This window comes from Anabrus simplex, chromosome 4 (assembly GCF_040414725.1).
Source record: "Anabrus simplex isolate iqAnaSimp1 chromosome 4, ASM4041472v1, whole genome shotgun sequence".
NCBI classification, from domain to species: Eukaryota; Metazoa; Arthropoda; class Insecta; order Orthoptera; family Tettigoniidae; genus Anabrus; species Anabrus simplex.
The window spans coordinates 67,228,264-67,254,936 of NC_090268.1; the positions used below are offsets into that span (position 1 = coordinate 67,228,264).

The 26,673-nt window shown below is 39.6% G+C and overlaps 1 protein-coding gene across 2 annotated transcripts in view; it reads right to left on the bottom strand.

Moving 5' to 3' along the window:
• La (La autoantigen-like) overlaps positions 1-26,673 on the bottom strand; it is a 133,197-nt gene that overhangs the window by 83,530 nt on the left and 22,994 nt on the right. For both annotated transcript variants that reach the window (XM_067145089.2, XM_067145090.2), the window contains exon 3: positions 23,786-23,962. In XM_067145089.2, coding sequence (XP_067001190.1) covers positions 23,786-23,962 — 177 coding nt within the window. The remainder of the gene's footprint in view (positions 1-23,785; positions 23,963-26,673) is intronic.

Consider the following 26,673-nt stretch of genomic DNA (forward strand, 5'->3'; position numbering starts at 1 on the left):
AATCATCTGAAAATTCTTACATTTCACTGTTATGAGAATAGTAGAAACATAAGTAATGTATTGTGTAAAAAGGTTTGAGGAAAACACTAACTGAAAACAACTGTAAACACTGCTTTGCACGTACTGTTTTACTGGTACCATGTTCTAGAATTACAATCTAAGGCTTCAATTTTACAATATCTTGAATTATTTTAAGAAACTTCTTTGCGTTGCTTTTCACTTGCACTTGTATTTTCTTTCTGCAATAACCAGCAGTAATCTGCCCGCATGTTCTTGTTCCATTTCCCCTGATGTCAGCATTTCCCTTACATCCTGGTAGAATCTTTCTCCTGGTTCTTCGCTTAACGTTCCTAGGTTCTCAGGCAAATAGTCCAGATGTGAAAGTAACATTGTGCACCTTTAAGCTCATACTACAGCCTAAATCTTGGAATGAAAATAACATTCTCTCCACTATTCGTTTGTAACATGGATCTTATGTGTTGCCACGAAAGTTGTTGACTACATCCCAGATACTCTTTATGCCAATCGTTCTGCTGGGCACATAACGCTAACAAAATTAGCATCAGAAAGAAGTTTTCTGATATATGGACCTGCGAAGATACCTCCTTTGATTTCGACATTACTGATGTCTGGGAATTGATGACACACGTACTGAAAGCATTCACCTTCATTGTTAACAGCCTTAAAGAATTGCTTCAAAAGCCCTAGTTTGATATGAAGCGGAGGTAACAGTATGTTGGACGTATACGATATTCATGAAGACAAAAATCTCTTTGTGAAGTACGACTCAGATTGCAGCATACAAAGCACTGCAATAGACTGGTGCCACTCAGTAAAATCTGCCAATGTTGTCGGTTCTAGGCTGTGAGTGTTATTACACAGGGTTGCCAAATGGCTACGTAAGATCGCATTAATAAATGAATCCATAAGTCTTATTTAAAGCGACTCTTCTATTAACAACGTAATGAGTACATTACTGCACGTGCATAAAGAACATAAAATAAATAACATCAGATAGAAATGTGATGTGGGAGTGTCAGAACCTGATTCAGGATGAAAAAGTCATCCTAGGAAACAAAATAGGATGGCGGCAATGAAACCATCGCAGGTCAGTGTTTACCAATACGGTAAACAATGAGACCACTGATATATCAATAGGAGAATAAAATATCAATTTCTTCCCAGATCCATTGTGCACTGTAACTCAAGAAAGCTTCAGACTTGCCAATATAACAGGACAATGTGGTTTAGGGAATATGAAGGTAGTATGTTGGCATCATTAAATACAAAGAGGCAGTTGTATCAACAGTTATGACATCAAAATATCAACACATTGCAATTCCTTGATTTAATCAACTGAAAAATCAAAATCAATTCTGATTTTTAAAATAAAACTTAAATTTTGGATTGGGTAGAAATGTCTAATGAGTTAACATTACAACCTGCTGTTGGCGACAGATCAAGACGTACACACTTAAGACAGGTCTTCCCTTTACTGGCAATAATCGTCAGAAAACTTTTTGAAGCTTTCTTAGATGGCAACATCCTTGAGACACATTTACTCTTTGTTTAATTGCAGTATACACATCCATTTACATGTGCCATTTTCACAACAAATGAAGGTCATAATATTATATGCAACAGAACCCTTATTTAGCATTTTTACAGGGATCTGATTTTGTTAACCTTAAATAAGGGTTTATCTTAAATCGATGTTTCAGTAGAAAGCACACCGTTTCCACAAACGTTTTGCATGTATTAGGTTACATCGCGCATTCCTATCTACAAAATGTCACTGTAAAATTTGTCACAAATGGAACATAATAATTGCTTTTACACAGTTGAAGTCTAAAATCTGCGGTAAATTAAGATATATTTTATTTTTCGAGTATGTCTTTTGTTTGTCTTACACTTTCAACAATTTCGTGTGTGATGTCTGTGTTCACTGAAGTTCTTCGCTTTTGTTTCATTGCTTCAGTTGTCAATGACATAATTTCCTGAATTGTATCGCGATATGCAAGATTTATATACGACAAAAAGCTATGGCCAATGTAGATCATCATCATCAGTACCAACTTAGGAACTTTCATCTCCATCACCTTCCCACAAAATGTCATCGCTGCCATCCATAGCCTTAGAAATGCTACATTTCCTGAAGCTCTTCCGTATGAGGTCTCTAGGGATACAATTTCATGCCGTCAAAATCCACAAACACAGCAGCTGAACTTCCGGGCGCTGAATGCGACTAGCTGGTGTCAGTGTGTGATTATTAGCCGCCATCCATTCTGTACAAAGTTGCTTTAAATGGATGGTTCACGCAGACAACCAGCGATTGCAGCACACACGTCATCCCGCCCAGAATGACTGCTACGTCGGTTTTCCCATCCTTGATATGTTTCTTCACAGAGTCTGTTGTGTGGCCGCAGTAACTGTCGAGAACAAGCAAGCTCATTTGTCCCAATAACGCACCAGGGCGACGTTGCCAGACACACTGTAGCCAGTCTTCCACAAGTGAACTGTACATCCAGCCGGAGTTCTGAGATCTGACGATAACACCAGCGGGTAAATTTTTAGGAAGCGTCTTTCGCTTGAGAACAATGTACGGCGACAATTTGGTTCCGTCGGCGAACATTACCGTACACCATTGTTTTTCATTCCCAGCTGTTCTAATGGTAACACTTTTCGCACCCTTCACATTCACAGTTCTGTCCACTAGCATTTCAAAGTAGACTGGTGTCTGATCTGCAGTGCCAATTTGGGAAAGCAAATATGCATTTTCTTTCCGCAGCCGAATTACGTAACACTGAAACGACCGTAACATCTCATCGTAGGCACCAGGAAGACGCTGTGAAATCGAGGTACGCCTTCGTAAGCTCAACGCATTTCTTTTATAAAAATTACAAACCCATCCTCAGCTCGCCTTAAACCCTTCTGATGAAAGTTCCTTTGCGATCTCTAATGCCTTTAGATGACGCATTTCGGTTGACACACCATATCTCAATTCCCGCCTTTCTGTCACATGTTTATAAAGTTTTTTCAATTTCTGGAAACTGTACACTCAAGTCCATGAAAAGCTCTAGGATCACCACTACATGTTAATAGCACATCTTTCTTCTTTCTTCAATCGCGAATAAACGACTCGTTGTAACCGTCCAGGCTTCTCCAGCCCTACTAATGTAATATAATATCATTTTACGCGATATCATTTCATATCAAGTTTATCCGCCATCGGCGATTATTTGTAATAACATATTTATTCAATGTCAATCTTTTGTAATCAAGGCTTTTTGGAATCATATTGTATATATGATAACATCGTTTTATTATTTACATTATTATATTATGTAGGATAAGAATTCATTATGTTGTAAATACGGTCAATATGTTGAGACATAGTTGTTTTCATTTCATCTCATGTTTGTGTATACGGAAGGTTATTCTTGAAGCTTGGGATTTTGCGTTAGTCATGGGTTTATCTTATGACCAAGGCTAGTAAACAGCGACCCGTGTGCGAGGCTTGCAAGAGGGTCAGCTATATCTTCGCCACGCCTTCTGGACTTGTAGAGGAGGAAGAGAAGGGGAGTTGATGCTTCAATCTATCGAATCAGTTACTTCGTAGTATATGAGTTTTGAAATTGAGCTGTTACCAAGAGTGGGGGTGAGCCCGGATATATACGGATTCTCAACACGAGAACGGCACCTAACTAAGTACAACTTCTGCTGACAACCTTACAACCTAACTACGTGATACTCCATCACTAGTACTTCTACTTGTACGACGTGATTTTGAAACAGTGTGTGGTCGCTCCGCGACATAGTTACTTTTCTACAATGTGTTGTCACTTCGGTTATGTTATCGGATCTACGAGAAACGAAACAAGCTTATGGCTTGTGTGATATTCAGTAAATATTGTGGACGAAGAACTATGTTTAGTTCAAGTCTATGGAATTTTGGCACAAGTCGTCTATACCATATAAATAGTATAGCTCAGTTGGATTGAGATTTCTACTAATATGGAAAAATTCGTATCTCTGAATTTTCTCCTCTTACAATCAAAGCTGATCAGTTTTTACAACTATAGGGCCAATGTCTAATTTAAAGACTAGGCATGTAGGGAGTGTTAGTCCAGATAGCCCGTACCATGTCAGAGAAGGAAGGAAGGATGTCCATGCAGCAGAGTCTACATCGAGAAGAAGAGAACGAGTAACCACGGAAACCAGATGACGTCAACGAAAGCTGTAATTGGTGAGCTTCAATTAGATAAAGCAAGCAATAGTAAATTCAGTAAATTATAAATTCCTCCACGCTTTAAGGAAACTTTTCCGATTCATCTCATTTTTTTGTATAATAAATTCATTTGTATTTTATATTGCGTTAATTTTCTTTCTTAAGCGATACTTAATGGTTAATTATTTAAAATCCTACCCCTGTGATTGAAGTGTAAGTCTCTATGCTAGTAAATATAAATTTTGGTTTACAGTTTTATGTAACCATGGCGCCCAAACATTACATAGAGAAATGGGGAACCATGGAATGTTAATTGTTTCTATTTGCGTGGCAATTTGCGGGCAAGCCACAAATAGTTTATTTAATATTCATGTGTCCCAAGATTATAACTTTCATCTCCTCAAGTGTTATTGACGAGGTGGAACAGTTACATCGTCAATATCGTATTTCCTACCGACGGCACGATTTCCAATAATTTTGGCTTCCCGAACTACTTTCAGTTTCTCTCTCGCAGTAAAAGATCGCAAACGCTTTGTGCAATTCATGTTGATACTCCGAAAACATGCGTGAGACCGACGCCAAGCGCTGAAGTAGCGTATACTGAGAGCGGGGAGAGCATTGTTGCCAAGCCCCGCCGGCGGTGAGGCCCGATTTACACACATTTGGAAAGATAAATTTCCCAAAATTTTAAATAAGACCCGCACCCAATTTTGGAAGCGATATTTTCGAAAAAACTGTGCGGGTTGTATTCAAGATTATATGGTATTTCAATGTGGGATTATTTATACATTTTTAATCCTTAGCACTCATGCGGCGGGCCATGCCAAACAACGAGAATATCCCTATACAACTCCTTTGTCGGGTTATGCGTGCATGAATTACAGGTACAATAAGCTACTGCCATCCTTCGACGACAATTTGAAGCCATGTATAGCTATAATCTCTTTGAAACCAGGCTTTCTGCACATTCTTTGAAGACCATGTGAGTTTGTAAACAGACATTGCTTAGCAACATGGCATCGTTCGAGAAGCATGAGAAAGAAATAGCCAGACTTTTAGGTGAAAGTGACGTTGATTCCAGCGATAGTGAGAGTGATTTTCGATTAAGTAGTGATGAAGAAGTTGCGGAACGAGACTGTGTTGGTGAGATGAGTGATGAAAATCCTGATGAGAAAATTATGCTAAATGGCAGTGCTGGTACCTCTACTGACGGCTGGAGGAAATACCGTGACATTGACTTCAAAAGCCCATTCACAGGTACATCAGTTTATAAACCACCACAAGTTTGAGTGAACTTTACTTTTTCCAATTATTCATGACTGACGAGTTGTTTATATTGAATAGGTGGACACAATATTTTTAATCTTGAAAGAGTTTACTTACTGTATCTTCAATACGGAACAAAATGAGATTAGTTACTTGTGACGAGTTGTTGCCGGAAATTGTGCACGAGTGCACGAGACTAACCGGTATGCTAGTGAATTACGACGCGAGACTGTGTTTTTCAGCAATACTTGCAGAAAAGAGCCTGGATTACATCCCGGCGAGTGTTTTGGGAAGTTCCACAAAATGCACTATTACAGAAAAAAAGTGACTGAGATAATTTCAGGTTGAAAGTGCTGAATATTGCACCTGAATACTGTATTGTACTTGTACTATATTTATTTCGTGTTTGCTTTAGTTGATTTCTTTAAGTACGCTGTCAATATGTTTGTGCTGTCTCTCATCCCTCTGCAAGCAGATTCTTAAATGGAGCTGGAGAGGGAGGAGTGTTCAGAAAAAAAAGGAGGGCTAAGGGTTAAATTTATTATTACTACTGATTGCCATTATTAAGAATGCTGTAAAATATCACGGCAGAAATGTTGCAGGCTTGATGTACGATATAAAAATTAACAATTTTTATGGATATTTTAAGGTTAACTAGCGATCCACCCAGACTAAAACGGTCCTAACTCCCGAACCGCTCATACAAATCTATATACAGTATATAAAATAAGAGTTTCGTCTGTACATTGCTCAGAAATGGAAAATAATGGTATTTCTGTATCGGTCATATCCACAGTAACAAGGAAATGCACTTTTTACTTTTCCGTAATTTCTGGTGGTGGTGGTGGTGGTGATTATTGTTTTAAGAGGAAGTACAACTAGGCAACCATCCTCTATATAACACTAATCAGAGAGAAAAAATGGAAGGGGTCCGACACTTCGAAAAATGAATATATCGGCCAAAGGAAGACAAGGGCCACGAAGGGCGTGAAAATGAAAGACTCCCTAGCCCTCGCAAACCTAATAACGTCGGGGTCTGAAAAGAACAAGAGTTGACCAAGGGAGGTCGGATAGGATAGATTAAAGTGAGGAGCCTGGCACTAGTAAGCGGAAGCAATGCCAGGACTCAGCTGAGGGCCCCGTGGTCGCCAACCCACGCTCCAAAGTTCAGAGCCCCTGGGGCTCCGTAATTTCTGTCTGTCTGCATGTATGTACATGCATCACGAGAAAACGGCTTAAGAGAATTTAATAAAAATCGGTATGTGACGTGCGGATGAACCGCTACAATCTAGGCTATAAATCATTTTATTCACGCTGAGTGAAATGGTAGTTTAGGGGAAGACCTAAAATTTTACTTTCAAATATTTATATTAATAGTGGTCCTATCGATATATATAGCATAACTTAAGTTGTACACAATTAAATTTCCGATCATTTATGTCATACATTGTTACCGTACCGGCTATGATAGCACAGATATTTAAGAAATTGTATATTTGTTTCTAAGTCCATATCAACGCCGAGCCATGAGAAAATGGGTTAACATAAATTAATGAAAATCGGTGTATAGAGTCGGGAAATAAGAAACTACAGTCTAAGTTATAAACAATTTTATTCACCCTGGATGAAATTGTAGTTTAAGGGAAAGCGCCTAAATTTTTAAATACCTATTTTATTGGTCCCATCGAAAAGTACTACTGTACATAACAAAAGTTACAGAGCATACAATTTCCGATCATTCATGTTTTATTCACTTTTACCGTACCAACTACGATAAGAGTGGTATTTCAGAGTCGGAAGGAAACTAAATATGACGGCCTACAATATCGAAAGCGCATAACATTGATCAACAATAACATTACTCTGACCATTGTTTGTTGTTATGTTCTTTGTCTCTTATGCTGCCTCGCAACTCTGATAGATGGAATTACTGCTGCGTACCGAGTATAACAGCCTGGCTGAATATTGGCGTGAAATAGCTGGGGAGTTAGTAAACTTCCTTCTTTAGCACGACATTGCTCTGGTTCATACATTTTCTGATACTGCTGGTACGTAACGCACTGGTTCATCATAGTATTCCAGCTATTCGATCCCTACTCTGACACGCTGTTTTGAATGAGCAGTGTGCACACTGAAGGCAGGGGCTCACTTAGTAGTAGTAGTAGTAGTAGTAGTAGTAGTAGTAGTAGTATGACCTGGTCTAGAATTACAATTTAGGCCTATTCCAAATTATAGCACCACAATTCACTAAATAACTCAAAATTCAACCCTGAAAGAGCCGTTTCTTAAGAAGAGCTTCTTCCTCTTCACTTTTATTAAATTCTACATTCATTTTATTCCAAATTAGCAGTGAAGAGGGCGTTTCTCCTCTGGCTTGTAGGAAAAATTTGCCTCCAAGTTAGATTTTTCCGCCACCGGTGTAGTGAATTGAGATTTTCCGTCTCATTGGGTACTCCCAGGAAACAGATTAGTAAAAGGGTATAGTTACCCTGGGACTCTCCACTATTCGACTCCCCGCCCCGAAAAAAGACTAAGAGTGTTCATGGATCACGGCTATCTGCGGCCTGGTCATTCTAGCTCTGGAACTTTGGACTGTTAGATCGGCAGCGTAGTACTGTTCGTTAAAAGTGAGAAAATGTGTGGCTTTTAATTTGATCGAGTATTTCATATGAAGGCATTGCTTTTACTCGCGCCATTCCCACTGACGTCATTGTAATGACCTGTCAAGCGGGCCTACCATTACAATGAAAATTCCCTAACCCAGTCTTCATATGAGAAAAGATGTTTGGTGATTTCCCCGTCGCGTTTCTAGGATAACGTTAAGGGCTATACAATTGAATACAGTCTTGCTCACAACGTATCCACTACCTAACCCTGTATACAATGTAGAATCCCGTAGCGAAGTACGGGTACATCAGCTGGTTTACACTATGTACAGAATTCTAGGTTAAGTAGTGTACACGTTGTGGGTAAGATTGTATTAAACTGCATATCTCTTTACTTTCCTATAGGACCGATAACGTAGATATTTAAAAATTAAATTTCAGGTGTCTTCCCCTAGTTATGTACTATAAAGATTATTTTAATCCTTAATGGGTCCTAGAGGAGGTTAAACACTTTATTTGGATGTAAAATTTGGGAAAAATCTCTATTTACTTACTTATTTATTTGAAAAGTGTTATTTTTTACCGCTGACTACGAACTAAAATCGCTCTAAAGGGCAAATGCTTGGAGATAAACATATGCCTACGCGGACTTTTTTGTAGAGCTTGAACAGCTCTAAATTAGTACGCTTACACTTGGAGTCTATCGATGCCGGTTCAAGCAGCGTAAGCCATGGAAAACACGACTTTCTACTTATTCTGTAATTTTTTCTAGAATACATTTTCATTTTGTTCAATATCCATAACCTTTTCAAGTTTCTAATTGCTGTAGTACCGTTTTCATCGTCCTGATAACAAAATAAACGATGTCATACGGTGTTAAAATTTGCCATGCACGCAAGAAGATTCACTTGGTTGGGCTACACACTTTATGAAATATACGGACATAATGAATCAAACGGGCCGTGATTATCACAATAGTAAAATACGGGTGCAAGAAGGTCAAAGAAGCCATAACGTGCCGAAGAAAAATGCTTACTTGGCGATGCAGACAGGCCATGGTTTCGGGAGTTAGACATGCAGACCGGTAGAATCCACGCAGCCGTGATAAAAAAATAGAATTTTTTTTTGGGGGGGGGGATTGTTAAAAAAAAAAAATTGGTTGCCAAGAAGAAACCGTCGAACACAGAAGAGGGAAGATTTAGCCGGAAAATCAATAATTCAAGCGAATGTTAAGGGATTATGTCCATATTCAGCGTAATAACGAAAAAATTAAGTAATTTGAAGCAAAAGAGGAGAAGCTTTGATACTGCAGCGATAACCGTAACTCCAACTAAAACTTCGCACACTGAATTAGGCGAGCTTAAATTCCACAAACACTGAGGATACTGACAACAGTAAAATTAAAAGCTGATTAGATTATATTTATAGAGCTTTGTCACTGAATTCAACCGTAGAAATTCTGATTGAAATACCAGTGGAAAGAGATATACATTACATACTAGCTATCATATTTCAGAAGACCATGTACATGATTTTAATGACGATGTTGACTGTTTTATCGCATGTACTCATCGCTGTCAACATGAGGAGCTAAACTGCAGATGGAAATGACGACCTGACTGATGCCGCCCAGCTGATTCTGCCAGCCCAATCCCGCATTCCAGTACCCAGTCATGATGCAATAGATGTCCGATGCCAGCCTACAGACCATGAACGAGAACGACGAAGCATAGCCCAGCCCAATGGCACCGGCAAAGAAACAGCTAAGTTCCAAGTTTTAGTATTTATTAACCGTAATATCAAATGTTTTAGAGTAGTGTAGAATTCTTCTTTCGAATCAGTAAAGTGAAGGCTGTAGTTAGATCTTCGAGATAAAAATTCAACGGGCAGTATATTCACTAAGATGGTGGTGGTGGTGATTGTTTTAAGAGGAAGTACAACTGGGCAACCATCCTCTATATAACACTAATCAGAGGGGAAAATGGAAGGGGTCCGACACTTTGAAAAATGAAGGTATCGGCCAAAGGAAGACAAGGGCCGCGAAGGGCATGAAAATGAAAGACTCCCTAGCCCTCGCAAACCTAATAGCGTCGGGGTCGGAAAGGAACAAGAGTTGACCAAGGGAGGTCGGACAGGATAGATGAAAGTGAGGAGCCTGACACAAGTAAGTGGAAGCAATGCCAGGACTCAGCTGAGGGCCCCGTGGTAGCCAACCCACGCTCCAAAGTTCAGAGCCCCTGGAGCCCCTTTTAGTCACCTCTTACGACAGGCAGGGGATACCGTGGGTGTTATTCTACCGCCCCCTCCCACAGGGGGATATTCACTAAGAGTCTAATGTGGTTCGTTGACATGTATGGTTATGGACAATCTTCAATAATGTTAAATCAATGTCATTGCGTAAGAATGTTTATATTTGTGCCTGCAGAAATTTATGATAACTTTTCATACTAAATGAGACGGTATATTCATTATGGTGAATTTCAACTGTGAAATAGAGAAAAAGACGACAGTTTGTGAGTTATTAGACCAGGTTACTGCTTCGCTACAACTACATGTGAGTAGATATGAACATGTGTTATTCAGATATGTATTTATATGTCAGTATAATGTAATTAAATGGTAATATGACTGAAAGCTAACCCACCTATGAACTTCGTAGTTTAGGTGTAGAATATGGTAATGTTACTTGCCGCGAGAGAAGTGAATGGTAAATAAGGTTATGAAACGTGATGTGGTTTATATGTATATGAGAATTCGTGGAAATACTTGTGAATTTGAGTATGGCAATACGATAATATTTTCAAATGATATATGGAAGGCTATGTCCATATTTGAGTGGTGTTGGTGGTAATCATGAGATGTTACTAACCAGTTATATTATGTGATAGGTGCGGCACAACCATTATAGTAACGTGAAGTATTTTTGGGTTAGATTTATGTAACGATACGACGAAACGTAATGCTGAGCAGTGCTTAGATAACCTTAAACTGTCTTCAAAATATAATCTATGAACGAAATTCCAGAAAGGTTAAAATCTGATGGTCTTCTTGGAAAATTTCAAACGGGGTAATGAATGTTGGTTAATATTTGTTGATGAAATCATATTTTCAAGGGAGGAAGGTCTTCTTAAACCATATTCTCTGCTATTAGCAAACAAAATACATCACTATCTGTATTTCTAGGATTGTTATGAAATGTTATACGGACTTAGATGCGATTTTGAGTCACCATACACACATCGACTGATAATATTACGTTAATAACTTCTTATTATTTAACACCTACGTAAAATATTTGAATATCAGATGGTCATTCACATAGTAATGGCATGATAAAATTGATCAATATTTTTTTATAAAATGCAATTTATATAGCTGAATTGAGCTGTCACATTGGAACTTTGCTAACATTGCCGGTGTTATAATTTTTTTTTTTTTTATGAGAGGCATGAAGATGATATAATTGCCTGAACAGAACATAAGTGGAAATGGAAATAAGTTGGACTTGCAAAACAAGTGTACCGGAAAGTGTCAATATTTGTTTAGCTTACCTAACTTATCTAATACATTTAATTAATTTCATTTAATTGATTATATAATCCAATTAACTTATTAAATTCATTTTTCAGCTACAATTTTTTTGAAAGTAGGCTAACTTTTCTTTGTTTTCTTGAGATGATTAAGATATTTATTCAAATGGAAGAATGATCAAATCCATTTGAGAGGCAATAATTTTATTTATTATTGGAAGTTATATTTTTTTTTGAATTCATGTTCATGAATAAACGATGCATTTTTGAAAAAAAAATATTATGGAGGTGAACTTATTTTGACTATGGTAGATATGTTTGAGCTGAACTCTTATAAAAAAATGCGCTATTGAAAAACTGATTTTAGGATAATAACTGAGAATTAACATGAAGGAATGGATAGTATTAAGGGTGAATCTTTCATATGAAGAGATGGGTTCCCGGTTGAATCCACGTAAAACAAATATACAATTTTCTTATTGATGCTTAATAAAATCCCTGAGAGGTGTTGCGAAGCAACTTAGAAGATATTTTGACGATAGTAATGAATAGTAGATATGGAATTGCTGCGTCGGTTAAAAAATGATTTTGACACAATAAGTTGATCACCACACGACATCTGGTTATATGAATAGCTAACAACATTTTTAGCATCACATTTTATTGCGTCGATCTGATCATTCGATCCGTAAACATGATAGCTGATTAACCTGGGAAAGAAAGAAAAAAAAAAAGGCCGGAGCAGTTGATTGATCACCCAATAGGGTGCAGTTAAATAATTCCCCGAGGATCGGTGCACTGTTAATCTTCTGCAATGTATCTTTCACTGTAAATCATGTGAAATTTGCCACCTGAACATTTATATTTAGTGAAGTTACTTTTCAACTCGTTGCATGTACGTGTATGTCAGTCATGCCTCAATGCTGTTCAGCTAGTCTCGCCTGAAACTGCACTTCGCTCCCAATACCAGTACTACCTACAGTTCAACGGATATACCTAACAAACAGCATCTAGCATGACAGAGACTGCTGCTTACCGGTAACAGTGATTTCCAAAGGCCGCGCCAATTTATAATAATTCCATACATCGCTAAAGGAGCGCTTTCATTTAACGCGTTAACTTCAGACTGAGATTGCATGAGAATGAAAGTTAATTAACATTTAAAACAAGTTTAGGGAAAAAGTATCTTATCACAAATTTTCGTTACAATGGGATGTGCAATCTTAATTTACGAGAAATATATTCCTTAAAAGTGGACCTTTCCTTATGTAGGGGTTCATTAGGTGGTTTAAATAACATTGTGTGTATGGCATTTTGACTAGGCCTTACAAAAATCTTCGTTAAAAGCGGGAATTACTTAAAAGCAGGCATGTTAAAACGGGGTTCTACTGTATACTGCAGAGCTTAAACTTACAGTTGTTTATTTTGTAGAAAATAATGGAAACAAGTGCACGAGAAGAGTCTGCTGTAGAACCAAAATGATGATGATGATGCTTGTTGTTTAAAGGGGCCTAACTTCGAAGGTCATCGGCCCCTAATGGAACGAGATAAACGATATGAGAGATGATGTTAAAATTTTAAAAACATATCCACTGACTAGAGTTTAAAAAAAAATGATGGTGAAAAATGAGGGTGAGATTAAAACAAACAGTGGATCTAATACGCAGTGCCTTGTTTTCTCATAAAATAAGAGAATCTACAGGAAAACAAAAGAATAAGGCATTGCCTGGTAGTACATAATTTACGAGAGACGTTAAAGTAACACATTAAAATACGCAACACAAACTAAAATTAAGTCAATAGGATAAAAGCGAAAGTGACACAAAACACACTAGGACAAAGGACAGCATCATACACGAGAAAACAGTCCACTATCCCTCATAAAGCGGACGACGAGGTCTGCTGACTGCTCGTCATCACGCAAGATAAGGGAGATAGTACTCGGAAGGTTAAGACTACGGCGCAGATCGACCAGGTCCACACACACCGTAAGGATGTGCACCACGGTAAGATGGTCGCCGCAGGTACACACCGGAGGGGGTTCTCCTTTCAAAAGATGCGAGTGAGTCAAGATACCGTGGCCGATCCCAAGACGACATAATACCACGGCTTCCCTCCGCGAAGCCCGAAGGGAAGTCCTCCATACCTTCGTTGTTCCTTTTATCGCTCTCAGCTTATTGGGAAGTGGAATGGCCTGCCACTCCATCACCCAATGGGACATAACAAGACGTCGAAGCTGGGAGCGAATATCACTTACTGGAACCTTGAAAGGCAACAGGGGCAGTGTAACTGCCTCCTTGGCAGCCTGATCTACTAACTCGTTTCCCTCTATGCCCATGTGGCTTGGGAGCCACAGAAACGTGATTCTGGTGCCAGCATCCCAACACCCGGCCAGCAGGTCCTGGATTAGCTGCACCAGAGGGTGCCGAGGGAAACAGGTATCTATAGACTGGAGCGAACTTAAGGAGTCGGTACACAGAAGAAAGTATCGGCGCTCATTGTACAGTGCGTACCGCAGAGCCTCATAGATAGCATAGAGCTCTGCTGTGTACACACTACAGGTTGCCGGAAGAGCAAAAAGGAACCTATCATTGTTAACAACGAACGCACAGCCCACCTTCGTATCTGTCCTTGAACCATCCGTGTAGACGACGACTGAACCTGGATAGCGGCCAACAACGGACAGGAAGAGCCTCCGATAAATCGAAGGGTCCGTGTTTTCCTTTGGGCCAGTGTGCAGATCCAGGATTACTTCAGGTCGTCGTACGACCCACGGAGGTACCCCACTTGGTTGTCTGACAAGGCAAGGAACCGAAGGTACGTCAAACAATTCGGAAATGCTATCCAAGCGTATCCCAACCGGCCGCGTCGCTCGAGGACGAGCAGCGTACAGCAAACGGTTGCCATTGTTGAACACGCAAGGATAGCTTGGATGAAGTGGCATCTGTCGCAAATTTGCAGCATATGTAAGTAGAAGTTGCTGGCGCCTCAGGTGTAAAGGCGGCATACCAGACTCAGCGAGCAGGCTAGCGATGGGGCTTGTACGAAAAGCTCCCGTCGCCAACCTAACCCCGCTGTGGTGGATACTGTTCAGCTTCGCAAGAACGCTTGGTCTTGCGGAGCCATATGCTGCACTGCCGTAGTCTAACCGGGATAAAATGTGTGTCCGATAGAATCGCAGGAGCACCGTGCGGTCAGCCCCCCAAGAAGTGCTGCTAAGAAACTTAAGGATATTAAGCTTCCTAGTGCATCGCACTTTTAACTGCCGCACGTGTGGCTCCCACGATAATTTACTGTCAAAAAGGAGCCCAAGAAATCGGTAAGTGTCAACAACTGGAAGAACGACGTTGTCTAAATAAAGCTCAGGGTGGGGGTGAAGAATACGTTGACGACAAAAGTGGACAACGGAGGTCTTTGCGGCAGAAAACCGAAAGCCATGTTCTAAGGTCCACTGCTCCACCCTCCTAATAGCGTGTTGTAATTGTCGCTCTGCGACTGCCATATTACGCGAGCTATAGTGGAGAGCAAAATCGTCCACATATAGCGACGGTATAACTGCTGGACCAGCAGCAGCAACAATACCGTTGATGGCAATTGCGAACAGAGTGACACTAAGGACCGATCCCTGTGGGACTCCATTTTCTTGTACGTGGTATTGCGAATATGTCCTCCCTACTCGGACACGGAATAGACGGAGGGACAAGAAATTCGCAATAAACGCCGGCAAGTTACCTCGGAATCTCCATTGATGCAGGGCTGAAAGGATACCATATCGCCATGTGGTGTCATAAGCCTTCTCTAAGTCAAAGAAAACAGCCACCAAGTGCTGTTTGCGGAGAAACGCATCCTGGATAGAGCTTTCCAGCCGTACCAAGTGGTCAGTGGTGGATCGAGCGGCTCGAAATCCACATTGGTACTCGGACAAGAGTCCTTGTTTCTCCAGACACCACACAAGTCGGCGATTAACCATCCTCTCAAACAGCTTACACAGGCAGTTTGTAAGGCAAATCGGTCGGTAACTTCCTGCATACTTAGGATCTTTGTCAGGCTTGAGGACAGGAATAACTATGCCCTCTCGCCACTGAGACGGAAAATCACCCTCCATCCAGATTCGGTTGAACACACGAAGGAGATATAGTAAACTATCATCACTAAGGTGTTTCAACATCTGGTTATGGATGTTGTCCGGTCCAGGAGACGTGTCCTTGCAAAGCGCTAGGGCGCTGCGGAGTTCCCACTCCGTAAAGGGCACGTTGTAGTCCTCTGATGCTTGAGAGGCAAAACTAAGGTGAGAACGTTCCGCCTCCCGCTTCAGAGCGAGGAAATCAGGATGGTAATTCCCGGAGCCAGATACATCCGCGAAATGACTAGCGAGATGGTCAGCAATCAGGAGGGGTTCAGTGACGATGTTGCCTGCAATGGAAATTCCCGGTACAGAAGATGATCCTTGGATACCCGAAATACGTCGAAGCTTAGTCCACACTTGAGATGATGGAGTATGTGACGTCATAGACGACACATATCTCTCCCATGAAGCCTTCTTACTTTGGCGAATAAGAACTCGCGCCTTAGCGCGGAGTTTCTTAAATGTTACCAAGTTGGCCGCAGTGGGCTGTCTACGGTAATGTTAGTGAGCGCGACGGCGTTCTTTGATAGCTGCTGCTATGTCTTCGTTCCACCAAGGAACAAGCTTTCGGCGAGGAGTCCCCGAGTAGAACGGAATGGACTCCGCAGCAGCAGCAAGAATAACCTGGGTGATGTAAGTTATTTCCTCGCCGACGGTCCGCCTGATTTTGTCGTTAAAGACAGCTAGTGATGTGTACTTTGGCCGATCAGCATGTTGAAAAATCCATCGAGGGGGAGCCTCGATGGATTTGTGGTTCAGCAAAGTAAGAATTATGGGAAAATGGTCACTGTCACAAAGATCGTCGTGTGTGTTCCACCGAAACAGCGGAACCAACGTTCGGCTGCACAGACTTACGTCTATGGGAGAATAAGTGCCGTAACGTACACGGAAGTGTGTTGGTTCCCCTGTGTTCAAAATACATAAATCCAGCTCTGTTACTAATGTTTCCAGCTCTCTTCCCCGGGGGCAAGGCGACTCAGAGCCCCAGATGGAGTGATGGGCGTTGAAATCACCCAACAAGAGGAAGGGAGGTGGAAGCTGATCTAGAAGATCAGTGACATCATTGATGTTAAGAGCCTCACCTGGTGGAAAATAAAGATTACACACTGTAGTTATGACAGGCGGCGGTACGCGAACAGCTACTGCCTCCAGCAGGGTTCGTATTGGAACCTCCTCGCTGTAGGTATCAGAACGGACAAAAATGCCAACGCCACCGGAAGTAAAATGGGTTTGACGAGCAAGACATTCTGTTCATGTTGTCAAAATCTAATTTTCACTCTAAAGCGCATTGTTTAATGTAACTTTAAAATAGAACTATCAGTGCATTTCTACAGTGCATACGCGAGGTCAATTCAACTGCAAACCATCGAGCTGTTCTGTAGCAATTAATTATAACAATGTCATTGATTTTATGACAAAGTTATCAGCAATAAATTTAAGACAGGTGGATTGACTATTCATCGAAGTTTCATCAAAATCTGTCTGATCCTAACCAAATGCTTCCCTTGTAGTATTCGGCTCAAGTGAGATTTTGGTGCGATGGTTGAGAAAGAGCAGCACTCGTAGGGGCAGCAAATCATTGGCCGAATAATGTCTTTATGCGAATCTGTTAAATGTTGTGAAACCAATTACAGCATATTTTTCTCAAGGGCACGATAAATAAACTTAGAAACAGTGCAATCAAAAAACGCATGGGCATGGAATTTTACGGCACTTAAAGTAAACATAAATGGGATAGCTTACACGAGGACCAAAGATACACATTCGTTCAATACCATTTGGCCAACATGTGATAGAGAGCAATAATGTTCAGACTTGAAAAAATATCCTTCCAAATATCAGAATGTGAATAATAATAATAATAATAATAATAATAATAATAATAATAATAATAATAATAATAATAATAATAATAATAATAATAATAGGTAATTTCGTGTGGCTATTTCTAGCCTGGTACAGCCCTTGTAAGGCAGATCCTCCAACAAGGATGGGTGTCGTCTGCCGTGTTATTGTAGTGGAGGATAGTGTTGTGTGCGAGTTGCAGGAATTTGAGGATTTAAGGTTAAAATCTCCGACCTGACCGCGAATCGAACCCGGAGGCCCCCCTGAACCGAAGAGTACTACGCTGACCATTCAGCTAAGGAGCAGGACAAAGTGAATAATGAAAGCCTTGAATAACTGGAGGTCATATCTTAAACATAGCTATGTTTTGTTTCGGCCTTTTTGTGATTGTGAATTAATTTTATTTATAAAATGTTAGTCGTATTTTGTGAACAGAAAAAATGTCAACGTACAGAAAAAATCACAAATGTGGAATAGATTAAGAATAATTAAATTAATTTAATAATTACTTAGAAAATTTTCAGAATTGTATGTTGCATGGTTTTGCATATTTCTGGTTTGATTTTGAACATTTTAGACTTTATGATGCATGTAAATCCTATCGCTAATGGCTATCATTGTCATCATCTTTATCATTATTGTTATATGAATGTCTCGTGTATTGGCTCCAGAAAATTTTGTGCTAAACATTCCACATTTTCTTTCCAGAAACGGTAGAGATCTTTATAATCACGTTCAAGAGAATCTCTTCATGCTTTGTAAATTTTTCTACTCCATTGTAAAACCATCATAAACTCTGCCATCACGTTTTCAGCCTGATTCTATCGCCTTGAGTCACCTTCTGGACAGTCTCTAGAAATTCTGAGATCAGTCTCCATTCAGAGACTAAGCTCCAGTTTATTCATATACATTTAGAGATGAGTCTCCGAGAGAATCCGCTAACGAGCTGTGTCTCAAGGAGCAAAGGTCACTGCTGAGACATTGCTTTTTTATTCATACAGTGGAACCTCGATTCTCCGTTTTTGGAGGGACCACCGAAAAAACGTACAACACGGGAAAACAGAAAATCCGGAAATGAATGAACCATGAACAATTTGGCTAAACATCAGAAAAGAAAAAAAAAACATGTATACTTAAAATCTTACAAACACCCCTAAACCAAACTATAGCCCCAATGGGCCTTCCGCCTACCAAGCGACCGCTGCTCGGTCCGAACGCCTGCAGATTACGAGGTGACGCATGGTCAGTGTGACAAATCCTCTCGGCCGTTATTCCTACCTCTCTAGACCGGGATCGCCATCTCACCATTAAATAGCGCCTCAATTAAAGGTAATCGTAGAATGAGTGAACCTGGAACCAGCCCTCATATCCAGGTAAAAGTGTCTGACCTGGCCGGGAATCGAACCTGGGTCCTCCGGGTGAGAGGCAGGCAAGTTCGACCGCGGGGCCGGCTTCAAACATTAATTACCGGTACGCGACTTAAAAGTCTTGAAACTTTACATTCAGTTTTACCGGGGAAACTTCTTTCAGTCCAGCAACTTTGATCGGTCAAACTGTTCGAAAAACCTAATAACATTAAGCCAAACAATCTACCACAAGTATTTTTTAATTCTCTAATCTAGTAAAATAAAGCACAGTGGATACAAAATCGTCCAACATGATGGCGAAATCCCTTTTTCTTTAAATCTTCCATTGTAATTTGGCCACCGGTATACTGTAGTCGTAGTCAGTTTGTGGAAATCTGCCGCGCAAATTAGCCCTACGGCCTACATCAACTTTTAAAGGTTATGTTGAACTCGAGAATATTATTTCGAAGGTAAGTATCGATTCTCAAGTTTTCGAATGCATTATATTCAGTAATGTCCGTCACTAATCACGATTAAATTGGAAAGAAAAAAAATATCATAAAAACTTCCGAATTTACGGGTATTCGCGACCTTGACTTCAGCTGGAAAACGCGCTCGCTGTCCAAGTCGGTACGAGTGCGAAATGATGCAAAGGTTTTTATATGTAACGTGCGCAAATAAAACGACTGCAGTTTTAACATTTTAACACAATAACGTGAAATTCCTAGTCTTACATTAGGACCAAAACAGTAAAAGGCAATCCCAAAACCTTCCATGGCTTTATGTATGTAAGGTGCAACATCTGTTCAGGTCTCGATAATGTAATCTTATGCGATAATATAAAAATACTAAATTTATGTTACTTAAGAAGGAGCAGTTTAGATTCCTGCCTGAAAGCTCAGTGACTATACAGTGCCCTGAGGGAAGTGCCGAAAACCTGTTCAGCGATACACTCGAAAAAAAAAAAAAAGTAAACATCTAACCCTGGACATAATGTAGACGCTTTGCAAATACGAACATTTGACGAAACTCATTCCGTCTTCAATTAGAGCTGTCCTTCCAATTACTGTGGACACACTCTGCTTTGTGATTTCGATTCTTTAAACAATACCACCTGAATGCGATGCTAAGATGGTCCCTTATGCAAGTTCACCGCCGATCGCTTTACCTCTTCCTCAAATTATTGCAATGACTGGACGTTAACACCAAGATCCGCAAGTATGCGTTGCCGTCCTTTCGTGAGATACAGTTTCTTGAAAAACGCGTGATAGAGGATTTAGCGTTGATGGGACTGAAATTTCTGAACGGTTCATACGGGAAATCGTTTCTTCGAGGAACGGATGTGGGATTTTTACAACGTGATTTAATTAGGATGCTCGCGGGACCACGTTATTTAAACGGATAATACGGGAAAACGTAGCTTCCAGGAACGTATAATCGAGGTTCTACTGTATTAATATTTATTAAGACTAGAGATACGTCTCCGGTTTATTCATATCACCCCACGTCACTGTAGTTAGGTTATTCAATGAAGCCATGCACTTACTTTGGCCAAAATGTATAAAATGCGACCATGTATTGCTTTTCCTTACTGATAGTGCAGCTTACATGAAAAAGGCAGCCGAAGGCCTTTCTGTGAGCTTTCCGAAAATGATAGACGTAACTTGCGTTGTTCATGCTCTACACAGGTTACGTGAAACTGTGCGGGCTCAGTATACTCAAGTGGCTAAATTAGTGTCTAATGGCAAAAAAAAGTCTTTGTAAAAGCACCGTCAAGAATCGATCTATTTAAAGAGAAAAACCCGGATCTTGCACTTCTTCCTCTACCTATTGTTACGTGGTGGGGTACTGGCTTAGCACTGTGGTATACTATGCAGACAATTTCGAAAGTTTTGCATCCGTTGTGAATGCACTAGATAAAAACAATGCGTCATCAATTGTGATTCTTCAAGAGATACTGAAAGACAGCTCTTTGAAAAATTATTTGGCGTTCATATCTGCAAATCTAAGCTTCTTGTGTAAATCTATAGACATACTTGAAAAATCCACTAACCTGTTGTCTGAAACAGTGAAGGAAGTGCACGCTGTTGAAAATAAATTAGATTCACTCCCGGCTTTGCAGGTACAGGAACTGTTAAAGGTAAAATATCAAAATTTGTTCACGAAAAACAGAGGATTTCAAACAATGTCCCAAATTTCTCGTGTATTAGAGGGGGCTCATGTTGGCGAAATTTATGGCGTTAGTGTTGGTGACATTCCTCTCTTTAAATATGCCCATCTGACTTCCTGCGATGTGGAGCGATCGTTTTCGCAGTATAAGGCGTTCTTTAGAGATAATCGGCATGCATTTGTGATGGACAATTTAGAGATGACCTTTGTTGTTCACTGCAATTCTGAAACTACTTCTAGCAACTAATATTCCAGGGTGTGATGGGTGAGTACAAACTGGCACCATTTTTTCCAAGATGATAGGTTGCTTTTGCCATATTTAAACAAAACATTACTTTAAAAAAATAACCATTCATAATATCTACCCTGGCATATCAAAAATTAATACATCATACTGCACGTTTCCATACACAGACACCAATTTGCCTTAAGGAGCGTGTTTGGTAGTACCATATTCTAATACAAAACGTTATACTTATTTACTTCTTGTGTGCAAGTAGTTATGTGGTATTTAAAGGAAAAATCATTTTAATTTATCACATATTTTTTAGTTTTCAGCACATAAAAAATATTTTTCACATTTTTAGCACATAAAAATCCGCTCCCTACTAATAATACACCAGATTAAGAAAATTCAGCTTCAGGAGCAAGCGGTGACATGGCGTCGGATGAAGACCAAGATGTGATTGAAAGCAAATCTGGAAGTGGGTATGTAAGAACATAACCTAGAATACATACAATATACACTGCGAATATCCTGAGGAAGCAGCCAGACGTAACTCAACCTGGTGTACTATATTTTATCCCTGAAATAGTTGATATAATTGAAAAACATTCAAATGAAGCAGTTAGGTGTAGTATCACACCCACTACTCAAAAGGAAGTGTATGCCCTACTAGGAATACTCATAGGTGAAAATATCAAAAGAAACAGTAGCATACAGGACCACTGGTCAAACCTAATAGGGCGTCCTGTATAAAAAGGAATTATGCCAAGACATAGTTTTGAGGAACTGCGGAAAATAATAAGACTTGACGATAAAACTGCACACATGCAAAGAAAATAAAAATTTCACAGCACTCTCCAAAGTTTTCACACCGATGAAATGCTCAGCTTGTTTAGAGAACTTGTCCATTCAGAGTCTATATCAAAGGTAAGCCAGACAAGTATGTCATTCTAATACGCATGTTAGCAGATTAAATAGATACGTACTGAACGTGGAACCCTGTGCAGGAAAGGTTGAAAGCTTGTCTACAGAAGAAAGAGGTTCTGGAACCATCGTGAAACATTTAGCAATGTCAGCATAGATACCGACGGAATAATATGACTGATAGATACGATACCTCAGTGGATTTGGCAGAAGAGTTGTACCTAGAATATTATAGTACAACAGTGGGAACTCTGCTGAAAAACAGGAAGCACATACCAGAGATACTGAAAGCCAGAACAGTCAAAAATATTTATTCATCAGTGTTTTTTGTTTACTGACCCAACATCAGTAAACAGTAACCTTGTTGTCATACATCACCAAAACGAAACAGACAAAGAATCTGTTGATGTTGTCAACAATGCACCAGGATCGTGATACTGAAGGAGGAGAGAAGAAAACCCACATATTATAATGCAACTATGGGTGGAATCGATACCACTGACCAAATGGCTTGAATATACACATACAAGAGAGGAACCAGCCTGTGTCAGTATTTTACTTCCTCATAGACATTTGTGGTATCAACGCATACACCATCTTCATCAAGCAACACCCAGCATGGAACGAAACAAAGCACAACAGGTGAAAGTTACTCCTTTTACAAGCAGGACTGGAAATGGTGACACCTCCAGTGGAAGACAGAAATGCAAATCCAAAAGGGTTTTTCCAAGCAGATTATTCAGTCAATGGAATCTATCCTAGACAGGAAAATCAAGCTGGAATGACCCCATTGAGATCAGCCTGCTAAATGTTGCGTGAGAGTGCAAAAACCAGAAAGGAAAAGTAAAAATTTGCACAGGCCAAAGCAACATTGTGCATAACACTCAGAAAAACTTGTAAAATGCGTCAGTTGCTCAAAACAGGTGATTTTAGAGTAATTTCAATGTACCACATTGCAAAATATGACTATTACTACCATAATACAGTTTTCAACATTTCAAAACAATTGCACTTACTGCGTACCAGGAACATTTTTTAGTGATCATAAACTGTTTTAAATTGGTAAAGTCTTAATAAAATTTTCATTTTCTTTCCTGAAAATAATTTTATGCAGTAAGTTTGACGACCCCCCCCCCCCCCGGCCACTTCTTCGGAGTTCATGTTACAAAAATAAGCTCCGGAGTTCTAGGGTCAAGATAAAAAGGGGAAAATATCCAAGAAAAATATGGTAACAAAAGAGCCAGATACAGAGGGCATCAGCTCCATGATAAATATGGTATAAAAAGAGAATAAAATATTAGGCCGACTCCAAAATCACAGTTCACATGACCCAATATTCATAGAAAATAACATGCATAATCATTACTTTGAGTACACTTCAACGTATTAGTGAAATGAAGCATTTCTACTGATTTTCAATGTGTGTTCTGCAACTACTACTGTAACATGATAGAATAATGGTAACAAGATTAACTGATGCCTAAAATTTCAGTATTTGTAATACAAATGTTGCACAAACCTCCATTAGTTTCTCTGAAGACTTTAGAAGAGCTGCCATGATAACTTGTATGTCAGTCGTTAGACTAGACAAACGCTTGAATTTCAACATGACATCCAAAGGGATCCAACCATCATCAAGTTTCATTTGCTCTCGAAGGAACTTGTCTTTTGGTAGGTTTATGTCTCCAAAATAATACTGAAAAGAAAAAAATTACAATAAGTTTAGGTTGAATACAATGATGCTTTAAAGCTACAGAACGGTGATTAGGTAAGCAGGAATATTCCACATAAACCAATTCTGTTTTTTAATATTTAGATTGATGCTTTCACGACCTGTGATTGTAGTAGACATGGTAAGTTTTTGAGCTTTTGCCATGTCAAGAAAACAAGTTGAAATTCTTTAAGTTTCGCAGAGAGCTTCCATCTGCATCTTCATAAGAAAACCTTGTCTTATGGCAAAAGTCCACAAGCTTATTGCTTTACGTCGCAACGACACAGCAAAAGCTTATTACCATGTCTACAATTCGATTTTAAACCTTATTTGACTGACAGGTTGGCACTATCAAAAAGGAAGAAAGTCATATTGAAGACTGATTAGTCAATAGATGTTAACATGACTTTCTTCATCTTTTATAATTCTGTTGTTTCCAAACTGAATCAGTCTAATTTTGTATAATACTCCCAGGACAGAAAGCAAATTCACTAGTAAATTTCAATATGCAATAAAACCTCATTAATTCGAAGTTGTTGGGACGCAAAAATCGGACTTCCAATTACGCCAACTCGTAATTCAGAAATGCCAACCCTCGTCACATCACAAAATATTCTAAGACCCATTACTGCATGCAATTACCAATCTTTCAAATGCCATGGAAAAAAAACTTCCAAAATATATCCCAACATTTTACAGTATTCAAATAATTGGATAACTCGCTGACCAACGTAATCTCATGCAACGAAAGAAGGAAAAAAATAAATAAAAGGCAGCATTCAGTGATGAAGAGAAATCTATGTTGGCTTCCTTGTGCAAGTCCTTTATTCACTGAATTACTGTACTGTATGGATTTTTAGATGTCCTGTACTTGCACAGAAAGTACCCAATGCCTTTAAAACTTCGTGGTTTATCAAACTTTTCTATGGCGAGGGGAGAAAGTCTCTCACTTCTGTCTGCATTACAACACAGTACAGCTGTACGATTTCCCGCCTTGGCACGTCCCTCATAATTCAGAAATGCCAACCCTTGCCAGGTCACAACGACCCATTAATGCATGCCATCATCTTGATTCACAGTTTAAACCTTTCAAATGCCATGGAAAAAGCTATTTCTGAAATGTATCCAACATGGTGCATTTACTGTATTCAAATACCCATTGCAATTGAATAAATCACTGACAAACATAACCTGGTGGTGGTGGTGGTGATTATTGTATTAAGAGGAAGTACAACTAGGCAACAAGTAAGTGGAAGCAATGCCAGGACTCAGCTGAGGGCCCCGTGGTCGCCAACCCACGCTCCAAATTTCAGAGCCCCTGAGGCCCCTTTTAGTCGCCTCTTACGACGGGCAGGAGATACCGTGGGTGTTATTCTACTGCCCCCACCCACAAGGGGACAAACATACCCTCACGCAATGAAACAAAAAACATACAATTCAAAGATGAGGAAAAATTATGCTGGCTTCCCTGAGCAAATGCTTTCATTTTTGGGATTACTGCACTGTCTGCATTTTTTAGATGCCTTGCACTTGCACGGAAAGTGCTTGACGCCCTTAAAACATCCACCTTCTGAAGTACTAAAACAAAATCATATCATTTGTTACCTAGCAACAAATTTTATTCCTTGAATAAAAACAATTGTGAATTATACTGCATCTTTTTTTAACCTCAAGATCTACAGCAAGAGTGCTCAAGAACCTAAGATATCTACAAAAAATTATCTTCACTTAAAAGTGTTACATGAACTTCTATTTTTAATTATTCAAGAAAAGTGTCATAAGTGTTACAATTGTGTTGACTTCTTGCCATTCTTGTATCGGCTGATGATGACATGGACATATGTCCAAACTGGTCCCATAATATATTAAACATGTTGCTTCATTAATTTGTGCAACAATACTATTGTATTGAATAGGTGGAACATCTTTCTCTTTTTTTTCTTTTTTTAGCATTGAACACTTTCCTATGACGAGGGGAGGAAGTCTCTCGCTTCCATGTGCATTGCAACATAGTACAACGACCCCTATCCTTGTATGATTTCTTCGCTGGCACTTCTCTCCTTTAAGCCATTCCAGTCTTAATATCCCTAACAAATGTTCTGGACTGGGCATTTTTAAGGAATTTTAAAACATATCTCTGTACCTGTAGGAGATATTTGCATGATTCTTTTTTCTTTGTGCATTTGACCATCTAATTTTGAAAAACGCTGTTTGTATCATGTCAACTATCACTTGAGATTTTAAAATTGTTTATATATTATACCATGTTTTGTGAATGGAGGAAAGGTCTGAAGGATAACTAAGCAAGTACAGTGAAAGGTGGTGGTGGTGATTATTGTTTTAAGAGGAAGTACAACTAGGCAACCATCCTCTATATAACACTAATCAGAGGGAAAAATGGAAGGGATCCGACACTTCGAAAAATGAAGATATCGGTCAAAGAAAGACAAGGGCCATGAAGGGCGTGAAAATGAAAGACTCCCTAGCCCTCGCAAACCTAATAGCGTCGGGGTCGGAAAAGAACAAGAGTTGACCAAGAAAGGTCGGATAGGATAGAGGAAAGCCTGGCACAAGTAAGTGGAAGCAATGCCAGGACTCAGCTGAGGGCCCCGTGGTCGCCAACCCACGCTCCATAGTTCAGAGCCCCTGGGGCTCATTTCGTTTTCTTCCTATTCTGGAACATTAGAGCATCTAAT